The sequence below is a fragment of the Zingiber officinale genome, chromosome 3B (genome assembly GCF_018446385.1).
Source record: "Zingiber officinale cultivar Zhangliang chromosome 3B, Zo_v1.1, whole genome shotgun sequence".
NCBI classification, from domain to species: Eukaryota; Viridiplantae; Streptophyta; class Magnoliopsida; order Zingiberales; family Zingiberaceae; genus Zingiber; species Zingiber officinale.
In genome coordinates, this window is record NC_055991.1 from 25395618 (window position 1) to 25417670 (window position 22053).

General features: G+C 38.4%; 2 protein-coding genes across 3 annotated transcripts; one reads left to right on the top strand and one right to left on the bottom strand.

Moving 5' to 3' along the window:
* Positions 1-13378: 13378 nt before the first annotated feature.
* LOC122056238 (PLASMODESMATA CALLOSE-BINDING PROTEIN 3-like) lies at positions 13379-15781 on the top strand. Its single transcript, XM_042618084.1, has 4 exons — positions 13379-13531; positions 14845-15084; positions 15167-15200; positions 15402-15781. Exons 1-4 carry the CDS (start codon positions 13480-13482, stop codon positions 15589-15591), a joined length of 516 nt encoding a protein of 171 aa, XP_042474018.1. The 5' UTR covers positions 13379-13479; the 3' UTR covers positions 15592-15781.
* A 569-nt stretch (positions 15782-16350) lies between these two features.
* LOC122056239 lies at positions 16351-20624 on the bottom strand. 2 transcript variants are annotated; one of them, XR_006133073.1, is made up of 7 exons: positions 18639-20624; positions 18468-18549; positions 18280-18346; positions 17331-17516; positions 17157-17217; positions 16856-17085; positions 16351-16584 (listed from the first exon to the last, which is right to left on the bottom strand). XR_006133073.1 is itself a non-coding variant. In XM_042618086.1 (6 exons), the coding sequence occupies exons 1-6, from the start codon at positions 20020-20022 to the stop codon at positions 16910-16912; spliced, it is 1956 nt and encodes a 651-aa protein (XP_042474020.1). In that variant the 5' UTR covers positions 20023-20623; the 3' UTR covers positions 16586-16909. The 2 variants fall into 2 exon arrangements, 1 of the variants encoding a protein (XP_042474020.1); XM_042618086.1 differs by lacking the exon at positions 16351-16584 and having other exon boundaries at positions 16586-17085; positions 18639-20623.
* Between the last annotated feature and the right edge of the window lie 1429 nt (positions 20625-22053).

A 22053-nucleotide genomic window follows, 5' to 3' on the forward strand; every position in this document is an offset into this window, starting at 1 on the left:
TCATTAAAATTTTAACAAAAGATTGCTGCAAATTAGAAAATGAAAATAAAGACTTAAAAGCAATATTAGCTACATCTTGTCCATTAGAGATGCTAGATAAATCAAATTTAGAAAATGAAAAATTAAAATTAGAAATTCAAAATTTAAAAATTCAAGTAGAAAATTTGAAAAACTCTGCTTGCTCATCTAAAACCAATTTTAGAAGGTTCAATAATTTGAATTGGTATTATAGATATCACCAGGGACAAATTAAAAATATCTCTAGAAAATATGTCCCTAAAAACTTTTTAGTTAATCCAGTAGGTTGGAACCTATATTGGGTTCCTAAATCATGCTTAAATTAATTTTAAAAGTAAAATTAGCGCTTTAAGTGAGAAAATTAAATAAAGAATTTCTTTATGAGGCTTTGTCTAAGGAAGTGGTTGTTGCTCCAATAACCAAGAAAGTCTAGTGCCTCGCCACGACCTGGAAGCCAAAATATTGAAATAAATGTTTAATTAACTTACTAATGAAGCATTAATACAAGAATTAATTAGTGCTTGAAAAAGGTTATTCAAATCTTTTTATTTCAATTTACCTACTTAGAATTTTTTTTGGATTTTATTTATATACTTAGAAATATTCTCAAAAATTATTTTTTTCCTAAGTTAAGACCTTTTTTTCTTGAAACTAGAAATCTCAGCTTTAATTACTTAGAAAAATTTTCTAAATTTCTTAAAAACTTAGATTTTTTTTAGAAATACTTTTTCTAAGTCTTTAATATAAGTCTAGGGGGAGGTAGATAGATTTAATTTTTTTTCTATCTTTTTGCACTTAAATTGCAATTTAAGTTAATTTACTTAATTCAATTTTATGTCTATTTTAACCCTAGCTTAACTTGGGTTGATCACACCAAAAAGGGGGAGATTGTTGGAACCCCAAGGTTGTTTTGGTGTGATCAACAAGTTAAGTTAGGTCCTGTGTTTTCTAACCTTGTGTCTAAGTGTGCAGGAGCTTAGGAGCACAGGTACTCGAGCGGAAGACGCAACTACCGAGAAGGACGGCACGCGGTGCGTCCGAGGGACGAGGCGCTGCGGAAGAGTACACCGGCGGACGAGAAGGAAGTGCGCGCGATGGTTCCGAGGTATGAAAGCCGGAGCGGAAGATTGCTCGGGGAACAAGAGACGCAGCTAGCGCGAAGGTCGGCACGGGGTGCGATCGAGGGACGAAGTCTGCGGATGAGTACGCTGGTGGACGAGAAGGGACACGCGGCAATTCCGAGGGACGAGAAGCCGGAGGGAAGCACGCTCGAGAAGACCGGAAGATGGGTTCGGGTGAGCCCTAATCCGGATGTCAGAGATCACCCAATCAAGCGGATCCGAAGCAGAAGACCCGGACCGAGACGGGGACTTAACGGAGAAGTGGTCCCGGACAAAAAGTCAACCGCAGTTGACTTTTTGCTCCGGGCGGAACCCGATTTTGACCAAGATCGTGATTTACGCGATCTGAACGTTGGGGATAAAACTTTATCCCTGTCGCCGGAACACTCCAAGCGCCCGACCAAGGCTATAAATAGAGCCTTGGTCCAGAAGCTCTTCATCAGTTCAGAAATTGTAAACAACACTTGTGTGCTTCCACTGTTTAGATTAGCTTCTGTCTTTCTGTGCTTACACTGCTGTAAACGAGGCTTCTCCGCCTGAAAGAGCTCTTAGTGCGATCTTCATCCTTGGATTAACAACCTCCCCGGTTGTAACCAAGTCAAATTCGGTGCCTCGTTTTTATGCTTTATTTTCTGTTTAATCTATTTTTTATGTGTTAGCTTAATCGTACGAGAAAGGGTTGTGTTTGATTTTTCAGGGCTATTCAACCCCCCCTTCTAGCCGGCCGCATCGGTCCTACAAAAACTTCTCCTAGGATGAAGAGGTTCGGCCACTACCACCATGCTCCAAGGGATGCTAGAAAAGAGGCTTCTTTTCTCTCCTTCTTCTCCTTCTTAGATCCGGCCACCAAAGCTATCTCCACCATGAGAAGGTTTCGGCCACACAAAGGAGAGGAGAGGAGAGGAAAGAAAGGGCCGGCCACACCCAAGGAGAAAAGAGAAGAAAAAATAGAATAGAGATGTTCACTATGAAGCCTCCTCTACCCCCTCTTTTATAATCCTTGGTCTTGGCAAATAAGGAAAATTTAATAAAAACTTCCTTAATTTTTTTTGTCATTGAAAAAGAAAATTTATTTAATTAAAAATAATTTTCTTCTCATCAATTCATATGGCCAGCCATATTAAAGCTACAAACAAGGAGAGTTTTAATTAATTAAAACTTCCTAATTTGTCTCTATAAATTTATAAAAAAATTCTCCAATAATTTTCATCCCTTCATGATTGGTTAATAAAAAGGAAATTTTATAAATTAAAATCTTTCTTTTAAACATGTGGATAAAAAGAAAGTTATATCTAAAAATTAAAATCTCTTTTAATCTACAAATAAGGAAAGATATCAAATCTTTTCTTAATCTCTTGTAGAAACTTATAAAAGAGAATATTTAATTTTTAAACTCTCTTTTAAATCATGAACATGGTTAAAAAGGAAAGTTTTCTTAAAATTTAAAATCCACCTTTTAATCAACAAATAAGGAAAGATTTCAAATTTTAAACTCTCTTTTAAACATGTAGATGATTTACAAATAAGGAAAGTTTTTACCAAAAATTAAAACTATCCTTTTAATCTACAAATAAGGAAAGAGATTAATCTCTTCTCTTAATCTTTTGTAGAAAGCTATAAAAGGAAATTTTTAAACTCTCTTTTTAAAACCATGATATCCACATAAGAAATAATTTTAATAAAAATCCTTTTAATATTCTAGTGGTCGGCCACCTAAGCTTGGGACCCAAGCTTTGGCCGGCCACCTACTTGACTCATCCACTTGGTCTTGGCCGGCCCTAGCTTGGGTTCCAAGCTAGCTTGGCCGGCCCCATTGGATGGGTAAGAAGGTGGGTATGCGGTGGGTATAAATCTCTATATACTAGAGGCTACGATAGGGACCGAGAGGAGGAATTGGTTTTGGTCTCCCGATGAAATTAAGCATCCCGTGTTCGCCCCGAACACACAACTTAATTTCATCAATAATAATTCATTCCACTAAAGAACTATTATTGAACTACCGCACCAATCCCAAATTACATTTTGGGCTCCTTCTTATTATGAGTGTGTTAGTCTCCCTGTGTTTAAGATAACAAATGTCCACTAATTAAGTAAGTTACTGACAACTCACTTAATTAATATCTAGCTCCAAGAGTAGTACCACTCAACTTCATCATCATGTCGGACTAAGTCCACCTACAGGGTTTAACATGACAATCCTTATGAGCTCCTCTTGGGGGCATTCTCAACCTAGATTACTAGGACACAGTTTCCTTCTATAATCAACAACACACACTATAAGTGATATCATTTCCCAACTTATCAAGCTTATTGATTCATCGAACTAAATCTCACCCATTGATAAATTAAAGAAATAAATATCAAATATATGTGCTTGTTATTATATTAGGATTAAGAGCACACACTTCCATAATAACTGAGGTCTTTGTTCCTTCATAAAGTCAGTATAAAAGGAACGACCTCAAATGGTCCTACTCAATACACTCTAAGTGTACTAGTGTAATTATATAGTTAAGATAAACTAATACCTAATTACACTATGACCTTCCAATGGTTTGTTCCTTTCCATCTTGGTCGTGAGCTACTGTTTATAATTTATAAGGAACCAATAGCATGATCTTCTGTGTGTGACACCACACACCATGTTATCTACAATATAAATTAATTAAGCAACTACATTTATCATAAATGTAGACATTTGACCAATGTGATTCTTATTTCTAGATAAATATTTATACCAAAAGCTAGGCTTTTAGTATACACTCTAACATTCATGACCTACTTGGACTTCCAAACACCAGGTGTCCAGTCAGCCTTGACTCACCTAGATTTTCACTGTCTAACTTCACTCACTAGGACTTCCCTTCTGCCTAGCTTCACTACTAAGGCTTTTCATCTGGCTTTACTCATCAAGATTTTCCATCACCTAGCTTCACTCACTAGGATTTTCCAAACTACCTGACTTCACTCACCAGGACTTTCTATTATCTAGCTTCACTCACTAGGATTTTCTCAAATTGTCTAGCTTCACTCACCAAGACTTTCTTATTGCTCGGCTTCACTCACCAAGACTTTCCTCACTAAGTGTTAAGTCAACATTGATCCACTTTCATCTTCTGTTAACCTTTCCGTTAGACTTGTACTCACTTAATCTCTATTTAAGACTTGTCAGTCAGGTATCCGGTCAACCTTAACCTACTTTACATCTAATCAAACTTGACCATCAATCTCCATATATTGTCAAACATCAAAATTCAAACATCAAGACTCAAATTTGAGCCAACTCAAGCTTAGTTAAACTATTCAACCTTGACCTAGGAAAATTGCACCAACACTTTTTACATAATAACAACTTAAGTGCTCTTGAGTCGGTCTAGCACCTCAATGTAGTGCTCCAAGTGTTTGACAATACAAGCATATGTATTAGTGCTATGAGTACTTGACGATATAAGCACCTCAACTTAGGGCTTTAAGTGTTTACCAACCTGAACACTCGAACTAAGAGCTTGCTACGCTCTGATTGGGGATATGCTTAAGCTTTCTACATAGTAAGACAACTTAAGTGCTCGTGAGCCGATCAAGCACCTCAACGTAGTGCTTAAGTGTTTAACAATCCAAGCATTTGTATTAATTCTATGAGTACTCAACGATATGAGCATCTCAACTCGGGGCTCTAAGTGTTCAATAGCTTGAACACCCACACTCATACCATGCTAGGCTCCGATTGGGGCTAGGGCCATGCCTAAGCTTTGTACATAGTTTAGGGATCTTATGTATAAAATAATACATAACGCAGGGGAAAAAGGATCCCTCTAGAGATCCTTGCAAATACTGTATACTACGTTTTTCTATTTTATCACATAGAATCGCTACCTTTGTTGTGTGAACCGGTACTCCTGACAGCAACTTTGACTCAGATGCAGATCTCAGCGTGATCAGCACGCTCGCGCCTCTATGGTATCCACACCAACATGTTTTCTATCCGTCTCACGAACTCAAAAATTGGAGAAGAAAACAACCTTGTTGTGTTAGCAACAAGTGAAGTTCGGCCAAGAGAGGATGGAGAAGAAGAAAAATCAAAATTCATCTACTTGAAAAATGAATTATAAAAGTCTTTTGCACTCATTGGAGAAGAAGAAAAATCAAAATTCATCTACTTGAAAAATGAATTATAAAAGCCTTTTGCACTCATTCGAGGAATACCAAAAGTTTTTTTTGTCTCTTAGTCTTCTTTTGATTAATGCTCTATTAAGCTCTTTAACAAACATTAATCCTTAGTGGTTGAGTCTAATCTATTAAATCTAATTTAGATTAGATGATCCAATAGTTAGATTCACTTAAGTCTAACTCAACTTAATCCAATAATCTTAGGGTCCAATATATTTTAGTTAAACTAAAATAAACTCATCTCTAAACCAACATGTTCTTTGTTTGTGTGACCCAATAGGCTCTCATAAAGTTAGCAATGTATTTAAAATTATTTTAGATATATAAGCAATGGGTGACATCTAGCAATACATCATTGCTACCCAAGTGACGAGAATGTCAAGATCCGACCTAACTTTTCTGTGTCTATTATCTTGTATAATTTGGTTCTTCTGTCCTCAATATCTAGATTGATCAATGAGACATAAACTATGTTATCCTCTTATCAATCTTTATATTTCTTAATCTCCAAGTAAACTCACTTAACCAAATGAACTCAATATCTTATATTGACTTATTTGAGCACAGTCATACATTTTAGTAGTCCTACTTAATGAAGGGGTCCACAGATATTACTTCCGTTATATGGAAAGGATAGATCTTATCTACATTACTCGCATTCCTCTACATAATTTATTACATACTTAGTAATCAACTTTATAGTCCACCTTGTTACAGATGATGTTGATGGTCCCTTTGGAGGCCGGCAAGAGGGGAGGGGTGAATTGCCCTACAAAAATAAACCACAAACCTTTCTCGGATATTCAACTAATTTAAAAGAACTTGTAATAATAAACAAAAAGAGACTAATTAGAAATAAACTCAGACACAGAGGGTTTACTTGGTTTGCAATCAGAGGATTGCTAATCCAAGGCAAAGATGACGCACTATCTGATTCTCCTCTGGGCGGAGTAGCTTTTTACAGCGTTGACAGTACAAAAGAATAGAAAGCACAGAGAAAATGAATTACAAGTTCGTTGAATTAACTGTGCAGATCAGTGCTATATTTATAGCACTGTTCGGGGCGCCTCGAAGGGGTTCCGGGCGCCCTGGGGGGATAAAATTTTATCCCCCAACGATCAGATCGCGTTTGATGCGATCCTGATCAAAATCCGGGTTCGAGCGCCCGGACCAGGAAAGTCAACATAGTTGACTTTTCTCGGTCCGGGACCTCTGCTCCGGTTCAGCTCGTCTTGGTCCGGGTCTTTCGCTCTAGCTCCGCTAGCTTGGGTGATCTCGTCCATCCGGAATAGGGTTCACCCGAACCGAAGTTCCGGCCTTCTCCTCGAGCAGCCTTCCTTCCCGGTTTCTCCTCCCTCGAACGCCGCGCACGTTCTTCTCGTCCACCGGTGTACTCTTCCGCGGTCACCTCGTCCCTTGGACGCATCGAGCCCGTCGGCTCTCTCCCGTGCCGTCCTTTTCGCTAGTCGCGTCTTCCGCTCGACTTCTTGTGTTCCTAAACTCTTACACACTTAGACACAAGGGATAGACAAAGCAGAACCTAACTTAACTTGTTTGATCACATCAAAACACCTTGGGATTCCAACAGATGTTTATCGATACAAAAGTACACAACTCCTTATGTAAGGAACCGTAGTGACTTCAGGTTTAAGGACTATTCATACCAGTAATAACTATGAGAATATTTATAACACTCATATAACGATCCATAAAATATTCTCATTACGGGTCAATTCAGTACATAATATATACTCATATGTCAATTTGATATCTTATATTCATGATTTGTGAGATTAAGTCAGTTGACTTATATGCTAGTCTCAACGCATTAATATCATCCTTGTATATTAATATTTGACTAGAAATAGTTAAGAGTAGTGTTTATATATATCTACAACCTTGCACTATCAATTCAACTAATTCATATGTTATATACTAAAACCTACTATCCTAAAATATTATTATATTTATTCATCTAGTACATATCTAAAGTAAATATAATAATTATTATTTTTTATTAATAAAATATGATACAATATATCTTAGGACATCCCAACTATGTAGATAACTTGTTTCTCTTTATTATTTATTTATTTATTTGGAAACAAAATGGATCTGTTACACAATTATGCTCACAGCGAAGAGTCTCATCCGCCTCTCGACGAGCATGTAAGGCTGGCAATCCTCTGTTCCGAGCCGTACGTCCCCGTGCAAGAAGGCATAAAATAAATATGTGCCTATGCATGAAGTAAGGTGTCCAAATAACTTTGCTCCACACCTTTGCATTGTTCTTAGACCAGAAGAAGTCATATGCTTTAATTTGGAGGGACTGGTCTAGACCAAAAGAGAGTCAGAGGCCTTAACTTATAATGCCCAGAAGTTAGTCTGTCCCAAATACTAATAGTGAATCCATCGAACCCACAAACAAACAAGTCGTTTGTCTGCTGAATTCCATGATTGGAGATTTCTAACACCACATCGATCCCCCTTCCTCTTTTAATAGACACATAGTCCGCCTAGGAAAGCTGAATTCTATACTCAAATTCTTCGTCCACCTTTCTTTAATTTGGCACGTTTGGATGCTTCATTGCCTTCCTTTTTTCCTCCTCGTCCAGGTAGATATAATTTTAGATACGAGGGCCATAATGATTAATGTCAATTGGCGTATAGTTCCCGCAACATACCAAGAATGTCCGATTAATAAATTCTCAATAATTGGAAGGGCCAACTAATACATAAGAATGTTTTCCAAATTCATATAAAAAGTATCTAATAGTGTAAAATATATATAAAAAAAATTTGACATCATTCAATTGATAAATTTTTATGAATAACTCGTTAAATATTTTTTTACATAAAAAAAATTCATGATAAAAATATCTGGACATTTTACCACCAAACTCTGATAGTATATTTGAACTAATTAAATTTTACCAAAACACAACTTTAAAACATCTAATTAGAGAATAATTAACAGATCGTAAGCTATTTTACAAACTAATTTACACTAAATTAATACTACTCTGAAAAGTATAATATAAATATAAATTTGAGATTTCAAAATAATTATGTAAATTGATTTGCCAAATATCTTACAATATAAAAATCATTCTTTGTTAACTTTTAGATAATATTTTTTTCTTAAAAAAAAAAAGAAATAGCTTCTGTTTGACACTTTCAATTTTTTCCTTCATATTTTCAGTTTGACATAATAATATTTTATTTAAGTTTCTCTCTAAAATCCAATCACATGGATATGGTGATAAAAGAAGGCCACCAAGTGACGGTTAAAGGTTGAGATAGCGGTCGACATGAAAGTTAAAAAAAGGGCAGTCAAAGCTAGAGAATCAACGAGCTCGCTAAAGGTGAGCCGAGCAGAGGTCTACTGTAATTGTCAATCGGGCATGAAGTGTCTGATCGACAAGCGGTTTGTCCGAGTAGAATGCCCGGACAGCCAAGAGTACTACCGCCAAAACATCTGATGCTCATCATGAAGTGGAGGAACACTAAGGCAACCAAAGTGCCGGGTCGGTCGGGCGAAACAATAAACTGAGCCAAAGGATTATGGAGAAGATCAGCTGAGGTCGACTGGGCGGGAATCCCCAGTCGAGCGGCTCTCCCGCTCGGCCAAACAATGGGACCCTTCTCATATCTCTGGATATCCCTTGGAAGATAATGTCACTGACAACGAGACATGGTCAATCGATGGATGGTACGACGAAAGTTTCTATTGTCTCATCAGGGATTTGCATATCCTGTTAAGGTATGGTGTTAGAGATACTTTCCTGACAAGTCATTTCATAGGACGGTTAGGGAAGCGTGCCCACACCTTAAGGCACGTGTACGTCGGCCGCTGGGGTGCTATATAAAAGGGGAGGTCTATGCACCAGCGGAGGTACACGTATTATTTACTATTCACGTCTATGCTTACTTATTGTTGCTTCACTTCCCTCCATTTTTCCGATAACTGACTTGAGCGTCGGAAGTTCAACGTTAAAGACCCTTTCCCTGATCCGATATTAACATTTCTTGTATTACAGAATAAAACAATATCTACATTCGATCAATCCAAAAGGCACATTCTCAACCAGCCTTCTCCACGATTTTCTCTCTAAATCCAATCACGTATTATTCGCTAGAAATGGGAATGCAAATGGACTCCCATTTTGCCTAGGAAGTTTAATCCCATATTGGGGTTTGGTTTATATTTGATCACAACATTTGATGTTGTGGAACATGCATGAGGAAGGTTTTCTTTTTCACACGTGGACCCATAGTGGATGTAAATTTAGGATCTAAATTGTACTCGATCAAGATGACTGATATGTGAATATCATTAGTAAATGTTGAACAGCTAAAAATAAAATTAATATCATCCAGAAATATTGAACTCTCAAGATAAAATTAAATTTATCCAAATGAATCAACTAATATTTTACATGAATCTTTTTTACTACATGCTTAAGTATATAACAGAAGCATTAATAATTGGACAGACCATTGATGATCGATGGTTGACATTGCTTCCAAGAGGGTTTGAAGTTGTTACTTCAGTTGCACCTGCACCTGGAGCTGTGGCTTCCAAGAGGGTTTCAGAAGTTGGAGCTGAGGCTTCTACTGCTTCGACTTCTACTGAGTTTGGAGTTGAGAGTTCTCCTTTTGATGAGTTCGAAGTTGAAGTTGGAGCTTCGCCTTGGGTTGAGGCAACTATTGAGTTCAGTAGATACTAAAATAGGATCGATAGCTCAGTTGACTTCAAGAGAGTAGAGAGCCTTTCAGAGAAATCGAGAGAGTGCAATGGGGTATGGAATTCATTGAGTTGAGGCTTCGACTGGGGTTGAGGAGGTGAGAGAACTGAAGACTTCGCTCAAACCTACTGAATTGAGATGGGTTTGATTTGATTTAACTATCGTAGATATGGGAGTGTGGTATTTAAGGGGCCTCGCATCGGGGTAACCGACTGGGCCACCAATCTCCAACTCCAACCCTTGGGACTGCAACTGTAGGGGCAGAAAGAAATCCAGGGCAGAAGCAGAGAGAAGAAAGAATTGAACTCGCTATTGTTGTTCGAGCATGAGGGAACCCAACTGCACAGATTGATTTCGAATACCCCTTCTACAAAAGAGTCCTTCTATTTCCTTGACTGGATGGTTGACATTTCAAGCCAGTCGGATAAAGACAATAAATGATCTTTATTCAATCATTTACTAGGGTGAAAGGGTTGATGCTCTTATGTAGAGAAGCCATGATCTTGAGCAAAGAGGTAGACACAGAGCCATAGGATCCATCCACCTTTGTTGCTCTCATTCTTTCTCTCTATCGTACACTGTGCTAGATGACTCTTTTGGTGATAGCATTCAGGTACACATTTGGTTCGTGAACAATTAATGCTGGGTTCTTTACGTAGTTTTGTAGTTGTATTTTGGAAAATACATGTCCAACATAACATTGAAGCACAATCGAAATGACGAATTTATTTTAAAAAAACTACGACAAACACATGTGATCATGTCCGGAAGATGAGTCAGATGGATTGTCGAGGTGATGTGGCTAGAATGTTGACAGAATTGCAATGACTCGGAGAGGGGGGGGGGGGGGGGGGTACACTGAGCTGCCTTCTATATTAACCAAGTCGTCAGAAGTCTTCTGGTCAACGCTACCTGCAGCCGACGACAAGGTTGTCCCGGTCCCTAGTACTCAAATGCTTGAGGCAGATCAAACGAATATGCAAGGAACAGACTAATAGTAGAATAATGAAATGAATGTAAAGTGAGTACGGTAATGTATCGTCCCATGAGGGCGCCCTCTAGTGGATCGATGAGCTGGTTGTGACGCTGATCAAGTTGTCGTGACCCGGAAGAGTAAATGAATGTGAGCCAGCTGAGGAGCTGGATCTGACGGCAGGGAGCTAAACACGGTCTGGATCCGGAAGGCGGCATGCAAGCCAGGACCTAACAGCAACACGTGGGTCGGGATATGACATTGACACACATGTCGGGATATGATATCGGCAAGAAGGCCGGAACACAACGACGTCTCGAAGGTCGGAACACAATGACGTCTCGAAGGTCGGAACACAATAGATCCTATCGAACCACAATAGTGACGAGGGCTCGGATGCCCGATCAACAATATAAGCTCGAGGTACTAAGGGAGTGTGAGACAATGGGAACTAAAAGGCCCGATCGGCATTGAAGGCGTACGACTCTGGCAGATCCGCACCAGTAGCAGCGGTTCTAACACCATATCGATGATGGAGGCTGCTAGCCACTCTAATCGAAGGCCGGCTTGGCGTCGAGAGGGTCGGCTGGTCAGAGCCAGGATGCTGGCTGGCAGACGGAGGTGACGCAAGTGGCGTCTTGTGCAGCGCTATGGTGGCCTGAGGGGGGAGAAGGAGGTGTTGACGAGGAGGGCGGCAGCGCAACTACTATGGCGACCTTAGCGACGTCGACTTGGAGAAGGAAGACGACGACAGACCTAACCTGCGTTGCTGTGGTGGCAGCGACATTGGGATGAGCGGCTTGAGGTGTTCGATGACCAGCAATAGTGTATGTCATGGCAAAGCAACGTGCGTGAAGAGAGGATGGAGCAAGAGAGAGAGAGAGAGGGGGGGGAGCGGTGGTTCATCGGCGACGAGGGAGAAGGCGGTGGCGGTGACGACGATGACAGTGGTGTGAATAGGAGGGGAGTGGCTGTCAGCGCGTGGTGACGTGCGTGAGAGGAGGCAGTCGCGCGGTCATCGGGAGAAGAAAAAGGAAGAGGCAATGACGTCCTTGTGTGAGTCCATGCGGCGGCAATGGCGTGAGGAGGTGGCGGTGCCGCTCGGCGACGCTTGCTTCGAGAAGGCTAGAGGAAGGGAGGCAGAGGAGTGGCGACATGTGTGCTTCGTTGGCGGTGGCCCAAAAACGTAGCCCCCTTGTGAGGCGGCGTAGAAAAACACGAAGCACCTCCCTTTCTTTCGTCCATCCCAGAGACCTAAAAGGAGGATGCACAGTGAAATGATAAAAATGCCCCCTCTCTACTTATCACATCAACATGCTTCAATGTCTCGCTTACCATAGGTCATCCGAGTTGGTATGTGGTGAGATGCTTGCCACATAAGGTCGCGGGGTCAAAACTCAGGGTAGTCGGGACGTAAATCCTCGGTCCCTGTGCAACTCACCCCACCTGTCACATGCTATCTCAGGATGTTGTGATTTACCTCTCTCGTGATGGCCTTAGGTCGGGTGCGACGGGGGTGTTGGGGACGAGCGATTTCACCTTTTTACCACATGTCTCGCTTTCCTCATTAAGACTCGACAGTCGGACAACTCGAATATGAGAACACTTGGCATCCCGACTCGGCACTAAGTGGAGCAGTCGACGCTACACTCAGGAGCACTTGACATCCTGACTTGACACTTGACTCTCCATTTGGGCTCATGAGTACTCACGAACCTCACGCCGCCACCATGTCCCACTCGAGCTCAAGGAAGTCCACTCATTAGTCCAACATACGATTACGTGATCGCTTCACGCAGCCGGCAACTCAGATAAATCAATATTTTTTTTTCTCTACTTAATAGTGTAATAGTTTAATAGTTTAAGATTAAAAGTTGTAGAAAAGCCTAAATTTATTACTTTGATTTATAATTTGTAATTCAGATTATTCCTTATTATCTTCGACAAATATCTCAATTGTTGGAATATTGCCCAACATATTTTTTGTTAAACTAGTGTTATTTTTGACCATAAACTAGACCATAAACTAAATTACAAAATAACTTATGGTCTGAAAAATAATGCAAAAAATTAGCTTGGGTTCTTATTTTAGCACGATAATAATTAATTTAGAAAAAAAAAAGTAACGTCGATTTATAATTTTTAATTCCGGAAACTAATTTATAAAATTAAATTAATAGAAAAAGAGAAACAGCAGCATGCAACGGACAACGAGGAACGAGGAGAGCAGCTCGTGTCGGCAATGGGCCCCTCTCTTGTTTTTACCCTTCTGCACCGCGTCCACACGTTATTTTTTGACCGTTGATGTCCGCTGAAACGGACACGATCAAAAGCTGGCTCTCTTCCCCATGCTCTCTCCTCTCTCTGTCGCTCTTATACAAGTACTGGACTCGATCGCGCTCTGGTTTTCTTCCTCCGCCTCACGCCAGACTCCTCGTTTCGCACTGTCGCCATGGCTGCTCTAGCTCTTCTACTTCTCGCCCTCGCCGTGGTCGGTGGAGCAGGCAAGTTCGAGCTCACTCCAGATCTCGTCACCTTTTCTATGATATAATCATGTGGTTTTTTTTTTTCAGGCATGCCTTTTGTCTTCTTCTTGTCGACTTTTTTTTTTTTTTTTTTTTTTTTATGTTTCCGGTCTTCGATCGTGACCTTTTTTTCAGATCAAAACATGGACACAATTTTCATCCTGTTTCCTTTTTGTTTTTTAAACTTTTCTTCAGTAGTTGCTAGAGAAGCGTGTGTTGTGAATTTGTTTTTATGATACTTCTGCTTTAATTTGTGATGGGTGTGTTGTTCTCTATGATCTTTTGTTCAGTCCTTTTTAGCGTTTCGGTTTCCGTACTGTGATCTTTTGTTAGTCATGGTGCCGCCAGATGTAGATCTCTATCAGCTAAAATACCACTATCAATATTTTGATGCTAGGTGGAAACATTTTGCTCGATGCTTCATTGAGTGATAATACATCAGACATTAAGACTGTCTATTGATGGTAATGTTTTTGGTTTGATGCTTTTAATGAAGTTCGAGTTAATCTTCTTTCCGATACATTTTGGCTATTGGTTTTGAGGGATTCGTTTCCTTCTTCCCTTATCCCCAACCCCTAGCTCAATGTTTTTGTTTTTTGTTTTTAATTTTACTTTTAAGGTTGCTTTCCTGGCTCTCATCAATTTGTTTCGGACGAGAATATGGAAATTCTTTGCATCATATATCCTCTTTTGTATTTTAACTTTCTCAAGTGTTCTTGATAACGCTTTATTTTCCTACGTTTCATCGATTACACTTAATTTCAAACTGTCTGTCTTACTTGTTAGAGTGTTTCTCCGTACTTCAAAGAAGTTTTCCTTGAGTGTCTTTGCTTGCTAGAGATGATAAATTCCCAAAACGTGCAATCATATATACCAACCTCTCTATTTTGATGCAAGCAACGGTAATCTCTGCAACTATGATTTTAAGAGAAGATCTTGTTTCTATGTTAATCAAGCAATTTGAAGGTTTCTTCTTTATTTTTTTTTATTCTTTTCCCTCATTAAACCTTAGAAACCATTTGGATCAGTTTTCTTTTCTCTTTCTTTTGTTTTTCTTTTTACTCAGTACAGACTCAGAGTCTCATACTCACATTACTTTCACCATATACTACTTGATACTGCTGATTTGAGTGGAAAATTTTGCAACGAGTTGGGCTTAAACTGGGTGAAATTAGTAGAAAGCAAAACCATTTGAGGGCGATATTTGCTAATTCAAGAAAAGTCTATCATTATCTTCTCTCTGCCTGCGTAATTTTGCCACTGAATTTGAAGGTTGCTTTCTGGCTTGGCAGATGCTGCTTGGTGTGTGTGTAAAGCTGACGTGAGTGATACTGCTCTTCAGAAGACACTGGACTACGCTTGTGGAGCCGGAGCTGACTGCTCCACCATTGGCCAAAATGGAGCTTGTTACAACCCCAACACAGTGAGATCCCATTGCTCTTATGCTGCCAACAGTTACTACCAGAGAAAGGGGCAAGCACAAGGGGCTTGTGATTTCTCTGGCACCGCCAGTCTCACCACAACAGATCCAAGTCAGTTTTTGAATCTCTTCTTATCCTCTATCAAATTATTATCCTTGTAAGATGTAGTATTAAACTCTATTATTTTTTACAGGTTACTCTGGTTGCACTTACCCTGCCACTGCAAGGTATATAGATGTTTATCTTATGGTGGCCATGTCTGAATTATTATTCCATAACAATCTCAAGTAATGTCTAACTCAAACAAAAACAAAACAAAAAATCTAAAGAAGACTGTTGTTTGGTTTGCTTCGGATGTTATGTTGGTGATGCTTTGCATTGCCTGACAATATCTTTGTTGATCTGTCGGCAAACTTTTCTTTCTCCAGTTCCGCTGGCACAAATTCTACTACACCAGTAATAAGCACCCCGGGCACCTTAAGCCCTCCCAATGGAGTATTTGGAGGATTAGGACCATCAAGCAACTTCCCTGACAACTCCAGCGGCTTCCTAATCTCGGCAGCACTGACCTCTCTCCTCTCAATTGGCATTTGCTCATGGATGGCTTTGTTGAGTTGAGGAATGCTCTAGAGTTCTAATTTGCTTCATTGGTTGGCACACTTGGTGTTTTGTGGTGATGGCTGTGAAAACAAAAGGAACAAATGTATGTGATAAAAGCATTTCTGATCTTGTTCATGTTCCCTGGTGGCAACAGGAAATGATTCCATGGTTGGTGGAGCATCAGGAAAATTAGAAATTGTTGTCTGTTTCTCTCTTTTTCTTTTGCTTTCTTTCTTGTGAGACTGTCTGAATTGAGGTATTATTTGAGTAGTTGTTAGAGCATGTTCTTTCATTGGCAAGTAGATAAATTTCACAAAAGATAATGTTTATATATATATATTTGGTGATTGAAGCTAAACAATCCATGAGCCTGTTTTTTTTTTTCTTTTTTGATTTTTGACAAAGTAAACTAAGCTGATATTTATCCGTCAACAATCAATAAAATGACATACTGCCCAAAAGAACTGATAAGATGAAATATTGACCGTAGCATAATCCATCACATTCATAATTAATGTGATTTTTTTTTCATATTTAATGTTTGGACCAAATGAAAGCTCTGGATGCTTCAATTATTCAACATATCCTTTTCATACCAACCATCAAACACAGGATCATGGACCATACTGATTCAAGTCTACAAAAAGCTACGCAATGTTTGTAAATTTAACCAGCTAGAGTTCGAATTGCTATGAAGTTCTGAACTTAGTATCATCCTAAATGAAGATATTCAACTTGATCCACATCGATAAACAATTAAACATTAAAACAATCAGATGAAGCATTCAAGTACTTTGGAAACAGATATACAGAGCTGAAGAACAACTTTCAAATGATTGATGAGGTTTAATATGAAATAAGAACCATCTTTTGCAGTATATTGCCCAAAAGAACGGAATTGCTAAAAAGAGGATTTATGAGAAATTTGCATTCCCTTGCAAACCAATAAGAATAATATTAGAGTAGTTCCACTCTTCCAGATTTACAAAGACTTGAACATAACTGTGGCATCTGCGAAGTTAAAGAATTATATCAGGTTAAACTGTTGCTAATGACAATGTCAAAATGTAAAAGCTTCTCTCTGAAAAAAAAAAGAAAAAGAAACAACAGAAATACAAAAAACAAAACCTTCTACCACTTCTATAAACAGCAAAAAGGGAGACCTGTCCCAAGCATCAGTCTACATTATGCATACACTTCAATACACAGAAGAGTTTCTGAAGAATCCTCAGGTTTAGACATGTGCATGGGACATCTACTAATGAACAACCTAATCATTTACCTTTATGAAAAATACAATCACTACAGCACAGGCAATGAGGAGAAACCATCAGCTTCAAGTAGTTAGAGATGATGAGTTCTGAATTTTATCAATGATCTGATGGTAGAATTTCCATGATGGATTACTATCTGCAATAGGATTCTGGCCAAAAGGATTTGCTTGAATATATAGTTGAACATCATCTGCCATTGCTAGCCCTTCCAAATAATGACGAAGCCTGCCTTCAGGTCCTGTATGATTTAAAACAATGAGATGCATGATAAAACAGAAAGAATTGAATGGTGCATGTGTAGAAGTTTACCCAAGAAATCGTCATCTTTGTTGGTAAAACTATATGGATCTGGGAAAATAGCAGTGTGAGGCTGCAGAAAATGAAGTTATAACAAATATTAATATAGAACAGAAAATGTAAGAAAGATGAGTTATCTAAAGGTAAAATAGTTTTTGAAAAACAAGGAAAATGGGGCATAGTTACGGGATTGCAAAGAGCTTTGTAAGGAGAATCATCTATAAGTAATGTGTTAGATGCTGAGTATTCTCCCTTTTCCCATGGAAGGTCAGGGTCCTCTTTGTCCCATAATTTGTTTAGCTCCTTGAGAAGAAGTGGTTTATGAATGTTGTCGATGGTCACACATCCAGTGTCAGTGCATTTTGATTGGTCCTAAATGAAACACAAAAAAATTACCTTAAAAAATTTAGGCCACAGACATGCAATAAAAAGTTTGAGAAAATCTTAATGTCATTAGGAAGTATGGAAGTGAATGCAAACTACCAATGTCAAATGACTATCATGATTGAATCAAATATGAACTTATTAAAGTCTTAACAATAGAAGTTGGATGGATAAGATCACCTTATTTATTAGCTTGACTACAATACTTAGCAGTGGGCAACCAGTCAAGCAAGGATGGCGCAAAGTTTTAATTTTGGCATACAAAGAATTGATATTGGTACAAAGGCCTTGCGACTTGTAGATCTAAATATCATGATCAACTTCTTAATCCACTCAACAAACCATCTAAATATTAAAAAACTAGAGAATAGTGTATGTTAACTTCTTTTTGCCCCAACAGTTTTATGTCAACTTCAATATTTGCTTTTCTTTTCACCATTTTATCTATTTATCACACTAGTGTGTATATATTCTCAACGTTTTAACTTTTGTTTTGTTCTCGAACTTTGGTAAAGGATATATAGTCTTTATCAAGAAAATATTTATGTTAATGCAATGTTAAAATATATTTAACCAGATCTTTAAAAAAAATCATTACTCCGTTTGGAAAAAAATAAACTTGGAAAGCACTATTGAATAAATTAATTGAATGTAATTCACAGAAAATCAGATGACAAGATTGAAGGCATGCCTTGATGCCTAAAACAAAATTTCGAATTTCCAAAAGAACCAAGGTTATGAGATCCCTTACCCAACAAAATAACAGTTTATTTTTCAAATCTCCCATGAGATATTCAACCACAGAGTCCACATTGTATCTGCCAATGATAAAACAAAGATAAATTTAGTGTTGCTCTCAAGAAAAAATTATCGGCACCTCAAAATACTATCGTTGCAAAAGAAAAGTTGAAACCAGATAAAAAATAATAAAGGATGAACCTTCTTCTTGAGGACCAGACACCTACATTAAATCTCTCGAAACAAAACTTGAGAAAATCATCACAGAAGGGCCTTTTGAAAACTGATGCAAAGTGAAAACACAATATCCATCAGTAGTTGTAATAGCCAAAACAAAATCACAACAATAATCAAAAACAAGAAAATATGCACCTAATTTCCCTCCAACTTTGCTATGTGCTTTATGAGCATTCCGGTAATCCTGATTGATATCAGCCAGTAATCCATTCAAATCAAGAACAATTAACTTTTTCCGTGAAAATTTAGAACTTTTTTCTGTATTAGGCAAGGCAAAATTTGAACTTGTGACCTGGCCCTGGGTTATATCAGAAGACATGATATGACTTGCTGATGGTGACAAAAGTATTTTCTCCTCCTGATCAGTATGTTTGTATTTATCATTAATAGCTGATTTCACACATTCGGATTCGTCTTCAGTTCCTAAGTTAGATGTCTCTCTAAAAGTGTTCCCTGATGAATCATTACCAAACTTGTTCTCTAATCTAAATGAGAAATTTGCACATTCTTCATTACATGAATCCAATTGATTATGTTGCTTCATGGGTAAAATTGGAGGAGATAGTATTAAACCTCTAATTGGTGATGGAGGCACACTTCCTCCTTCTTTTAGGCCAGATTGAAGGAACTTTAGGCTGGCTTCCACAGAGACAACATCACACTGATGTGCTGCACCAGAGCTGTCCAGCAAGCTCTCAGTCTGCTGTACAACTACACTGTTGGTAGTTGCTTTCTTATCTGACATATATAGCCTAGTAGGATCAGAAGAATCAACAGGCGTAGAAACTGACTGAAAGGTGCAAATTGCACCTGAGTGGATTTTTGGGATTTCGTGTGTGTAACCTCTTATTCTTTCTACTTCCGCATTCTTGTCATCCTCAGTAAAACTGGTAGCTTCCAGATGGTATGTGTTTGAAGATGTCTCTAGGAATAAGTTTGTGTTATTGTGTAAATCTTGAGTAACGCCATAATGTGAATCACAATCTTCAAGTTTAGCACTGATTCTTGGGGTGTCGCTACTCTGTGAGCCATCCCTCAGGTTGTGCGGTATATTTCCTTGTGGAAGCATCCACTCTACCCCAGAACCAGCTTGGATATAAATTGTATCGTTACTTTCTTCTGCTGCAGGTGATGCTTGAATGTCATGGAATGCTGCCTCATTGGTAGATGAATTGATAGCTGATAAATCATTTTCTACTCCCATTTTGTCAGTCCCATCATCTTTTGAGATATTATCTTTCAACATAATAAAGATGGAAGTACCCTCACCGGCTATACAACTTGTTTGATAAGCTCTATCATTTGTTTGTTCTGGCATTTTTTCATTGTTAGTCACTAAAATTAGATCAAGATTAGCTAATGATCCATCACCATTTGTCCACGTTGAACCATCTTTACTACAAGAGATCTCACTTTGATTGGGATCCACATCAACGGTATTCTGCATTGAAATTCTTTTGTTGGAAACTGACACATTGTCGAAGTACTCACCCTCAAACTTCCTTTTGGGAGATCCCATCACAGACTTGATATTAGGGCGGGCTTATCTGATGTGTCCTGAATCATACATGCTGGAATTTCTCTTTGACAAATATCACTGGTAGAATGTTTTAATTCTCCTGAGATAGTATTATTGTTCTAAGTATCCGGTCCCTGTAGTGATCAATGCCTTGATCTGCACTTAAAATGTCCAAAAACATTTTCATTCAGCACAGTTAATTCTTTCTCTGATAAATCATAATCCCTGTTAATTTCAAACTGATATAAAAATATTTGGGCAAAAAGCTCAGGTGATATATAGACACACACACCGATTTGAGTAACAGAAATAACCTCTTATAACCACATTGGGAAGATTTAATAAAGATCATGGGTTTAAAAGGATGTAGGATATCTCCATTGGCATGAGGGAGATCACAAAGAGTGAAAGAAATAACCTCTTATAACCACATTGGGAAGATTTAATAAAGATCATGGGTTTAAAAGGATATAGGATATCTCCGAGTTCCATATCACCTAGGGGAGATCGCACAGCTGCAAATGGTTGTTGCTTGGAGTGCGGGAGATACATAGATATCTGTATGTGTTGATTAAGATATCTACCGAATCATCGCTCCTTTGCCTCGTTGGTACGGAGGAAATCGAGCTTCCCCACCCGTGTTCACAATTGAGCTTATTTGGCGCACGAGGGAATTTGTTAAGTTACAACGTGGCAGAGGAGCAGAATAAAGGGCGACGGAGGAAGAATGCTCAATTCAGAAGCGACATGTAGGGATTTCATTCGAAAGAGGAAAACGATTGGCGAGAAGCGGAAAACCCTCGCCTCAGAGATCGCTTCCTTGGGCGACCCGGTTCCCTATCATCTCAGGTAGACCGCCCGGATCTACCCTCTCTCTAATTTTTACACCGCCTTCGCTTGGATCTTCTTGTAATTTTGCGTTGCTGATTCGGGCGCGTGGGCCGCGGTTCTCCCGCTTCTGGTTCGTTTTCATTTCTCGCTTTGGATGTGTTGATATTCTTTTTCGTCACTGTGTTTCATTTGTCGAGAATCGGGAGAACGAGTGAAATTGGTGCGAAATTAAAGCGTTTGTCGATCTAGATCATCTTTTTGTCGTCTTGGCATTATGGTGTGCTAAATTTATTGTATTGCTAAGCTGCGCAGACGAATTGGCATCATTCAAAAGTCAATCGAGGATAGGAGATTCAGTTGTATGTGGATACAGTAGAAAAGAATGTAAATTTATTGTATTGCTAAGCTGCGCAGACGAATTGGCATCATTCAAAAGTCAATCGAGGATAGGAGATTCAGTTGTATGTGGATACAGTAGAAAAGAATGTAAATTAAAGTGGAAGTTTTTATTATACGAGTTTAGAGTTATAGTTGAGATGGATCAATATTCAAATTATAGATTGGTAGACAGCGGAAATTATTACTTGCTTATCGTGTTAGGGGTTAGATGATTAGGGGTTAGATGATTAGATTTTTCTTAGTGGAGTAATATTGAACCTTCATAGAGGATGTCAGGTAAGAGGATCGAAGTGTTTGTTGCATAGATCGCAATACGTATGATTATATAAGTGGAAAATTGACGTAGTACAAAATTTTTAATGCTTGGTGGAATTGATTGGAGTTTTTGTCTGATCAATCACCAGGTACAAGGTATTAGAATAGAAGAACTATGTCATTGTATCCGATGAAATACTAACTAAATCATAATTCTGAACCACATTTTTATTTCCATTTTTTTTTGTTTAAGTTGTTCCAAAAGAGCTTGAGTTTACTATGCTGCTTTTCAAGAAGTATTCCTAACTATATATACAATAGTTTGAAATAAGTCTTTCATGCTGTGTTCATACTAATGATTATTTTTAACTATCTTGTCTATTCTTTCAAAAATTTCACCCGCACTTTTATTATATACTTGAGCTTTATTCTGCAATTGACTCTGAAAGATGTGTTAATTTGTATGTCTACCTAGATTATATGGTTGAAACTATCAACAATTCATTCTTCCCAGAAACCTTTTTTTATGCATCATATAACTTCATT

What these genes read in the sequence shown, in the direction of transcription:
- LOC122056239 (XM_042618086.1), bottom strand. Translation starts at nt 20,022, where the DNA reads ATGGGATCTCCCAAAAGGAAGTTTGAGGGTGAGTACTTCGACAATGTG. An exon ending in CAAAGTTGGAGGGAAATTAG is followed by an intron (nt 18,550 to 18,638) that starts GTGCATATTTTC and finishes ACTTTGCATCAG; the next exon opens with TTTTCAAAAGGCCCTTCTGT. An exon ending in ACAAAGCTCTTTGCAATCCC is followed by an intron (nt 17,218 to 17,330) that starts GTAACTATGCCC and finishes CATTTTCTGCAG; the next exon opens with CCTCACACTGCTATTTTCCC.
- LOC122056238 (XM_042618084.1), top strand. Translation starts at nt 13,480, where the DNA reads ATGGCTGCTCTAGCTCTTCTACTTCTCGCCCTCGCCGTGGTCGGTGGA. An exon ending in CGCCGTGGTCGGTGGAGCAG is followed by an intron (nt 13,532 to 14,844) that starts GCAAGTTCGAGC and finishes CTGGCTTGGCAG; the next exon opens with ATGCTGCTTGGTGTGTGTGT. An exon ending in ACTTACCCTGCCACTGCAAG is followed by an intron (nt 15,201 to 15,401) that starts GTATATAGATGT and finishes TTCTTTCTCCAG; the next exon opens with TTCCGCTGGCACAAATTCTA.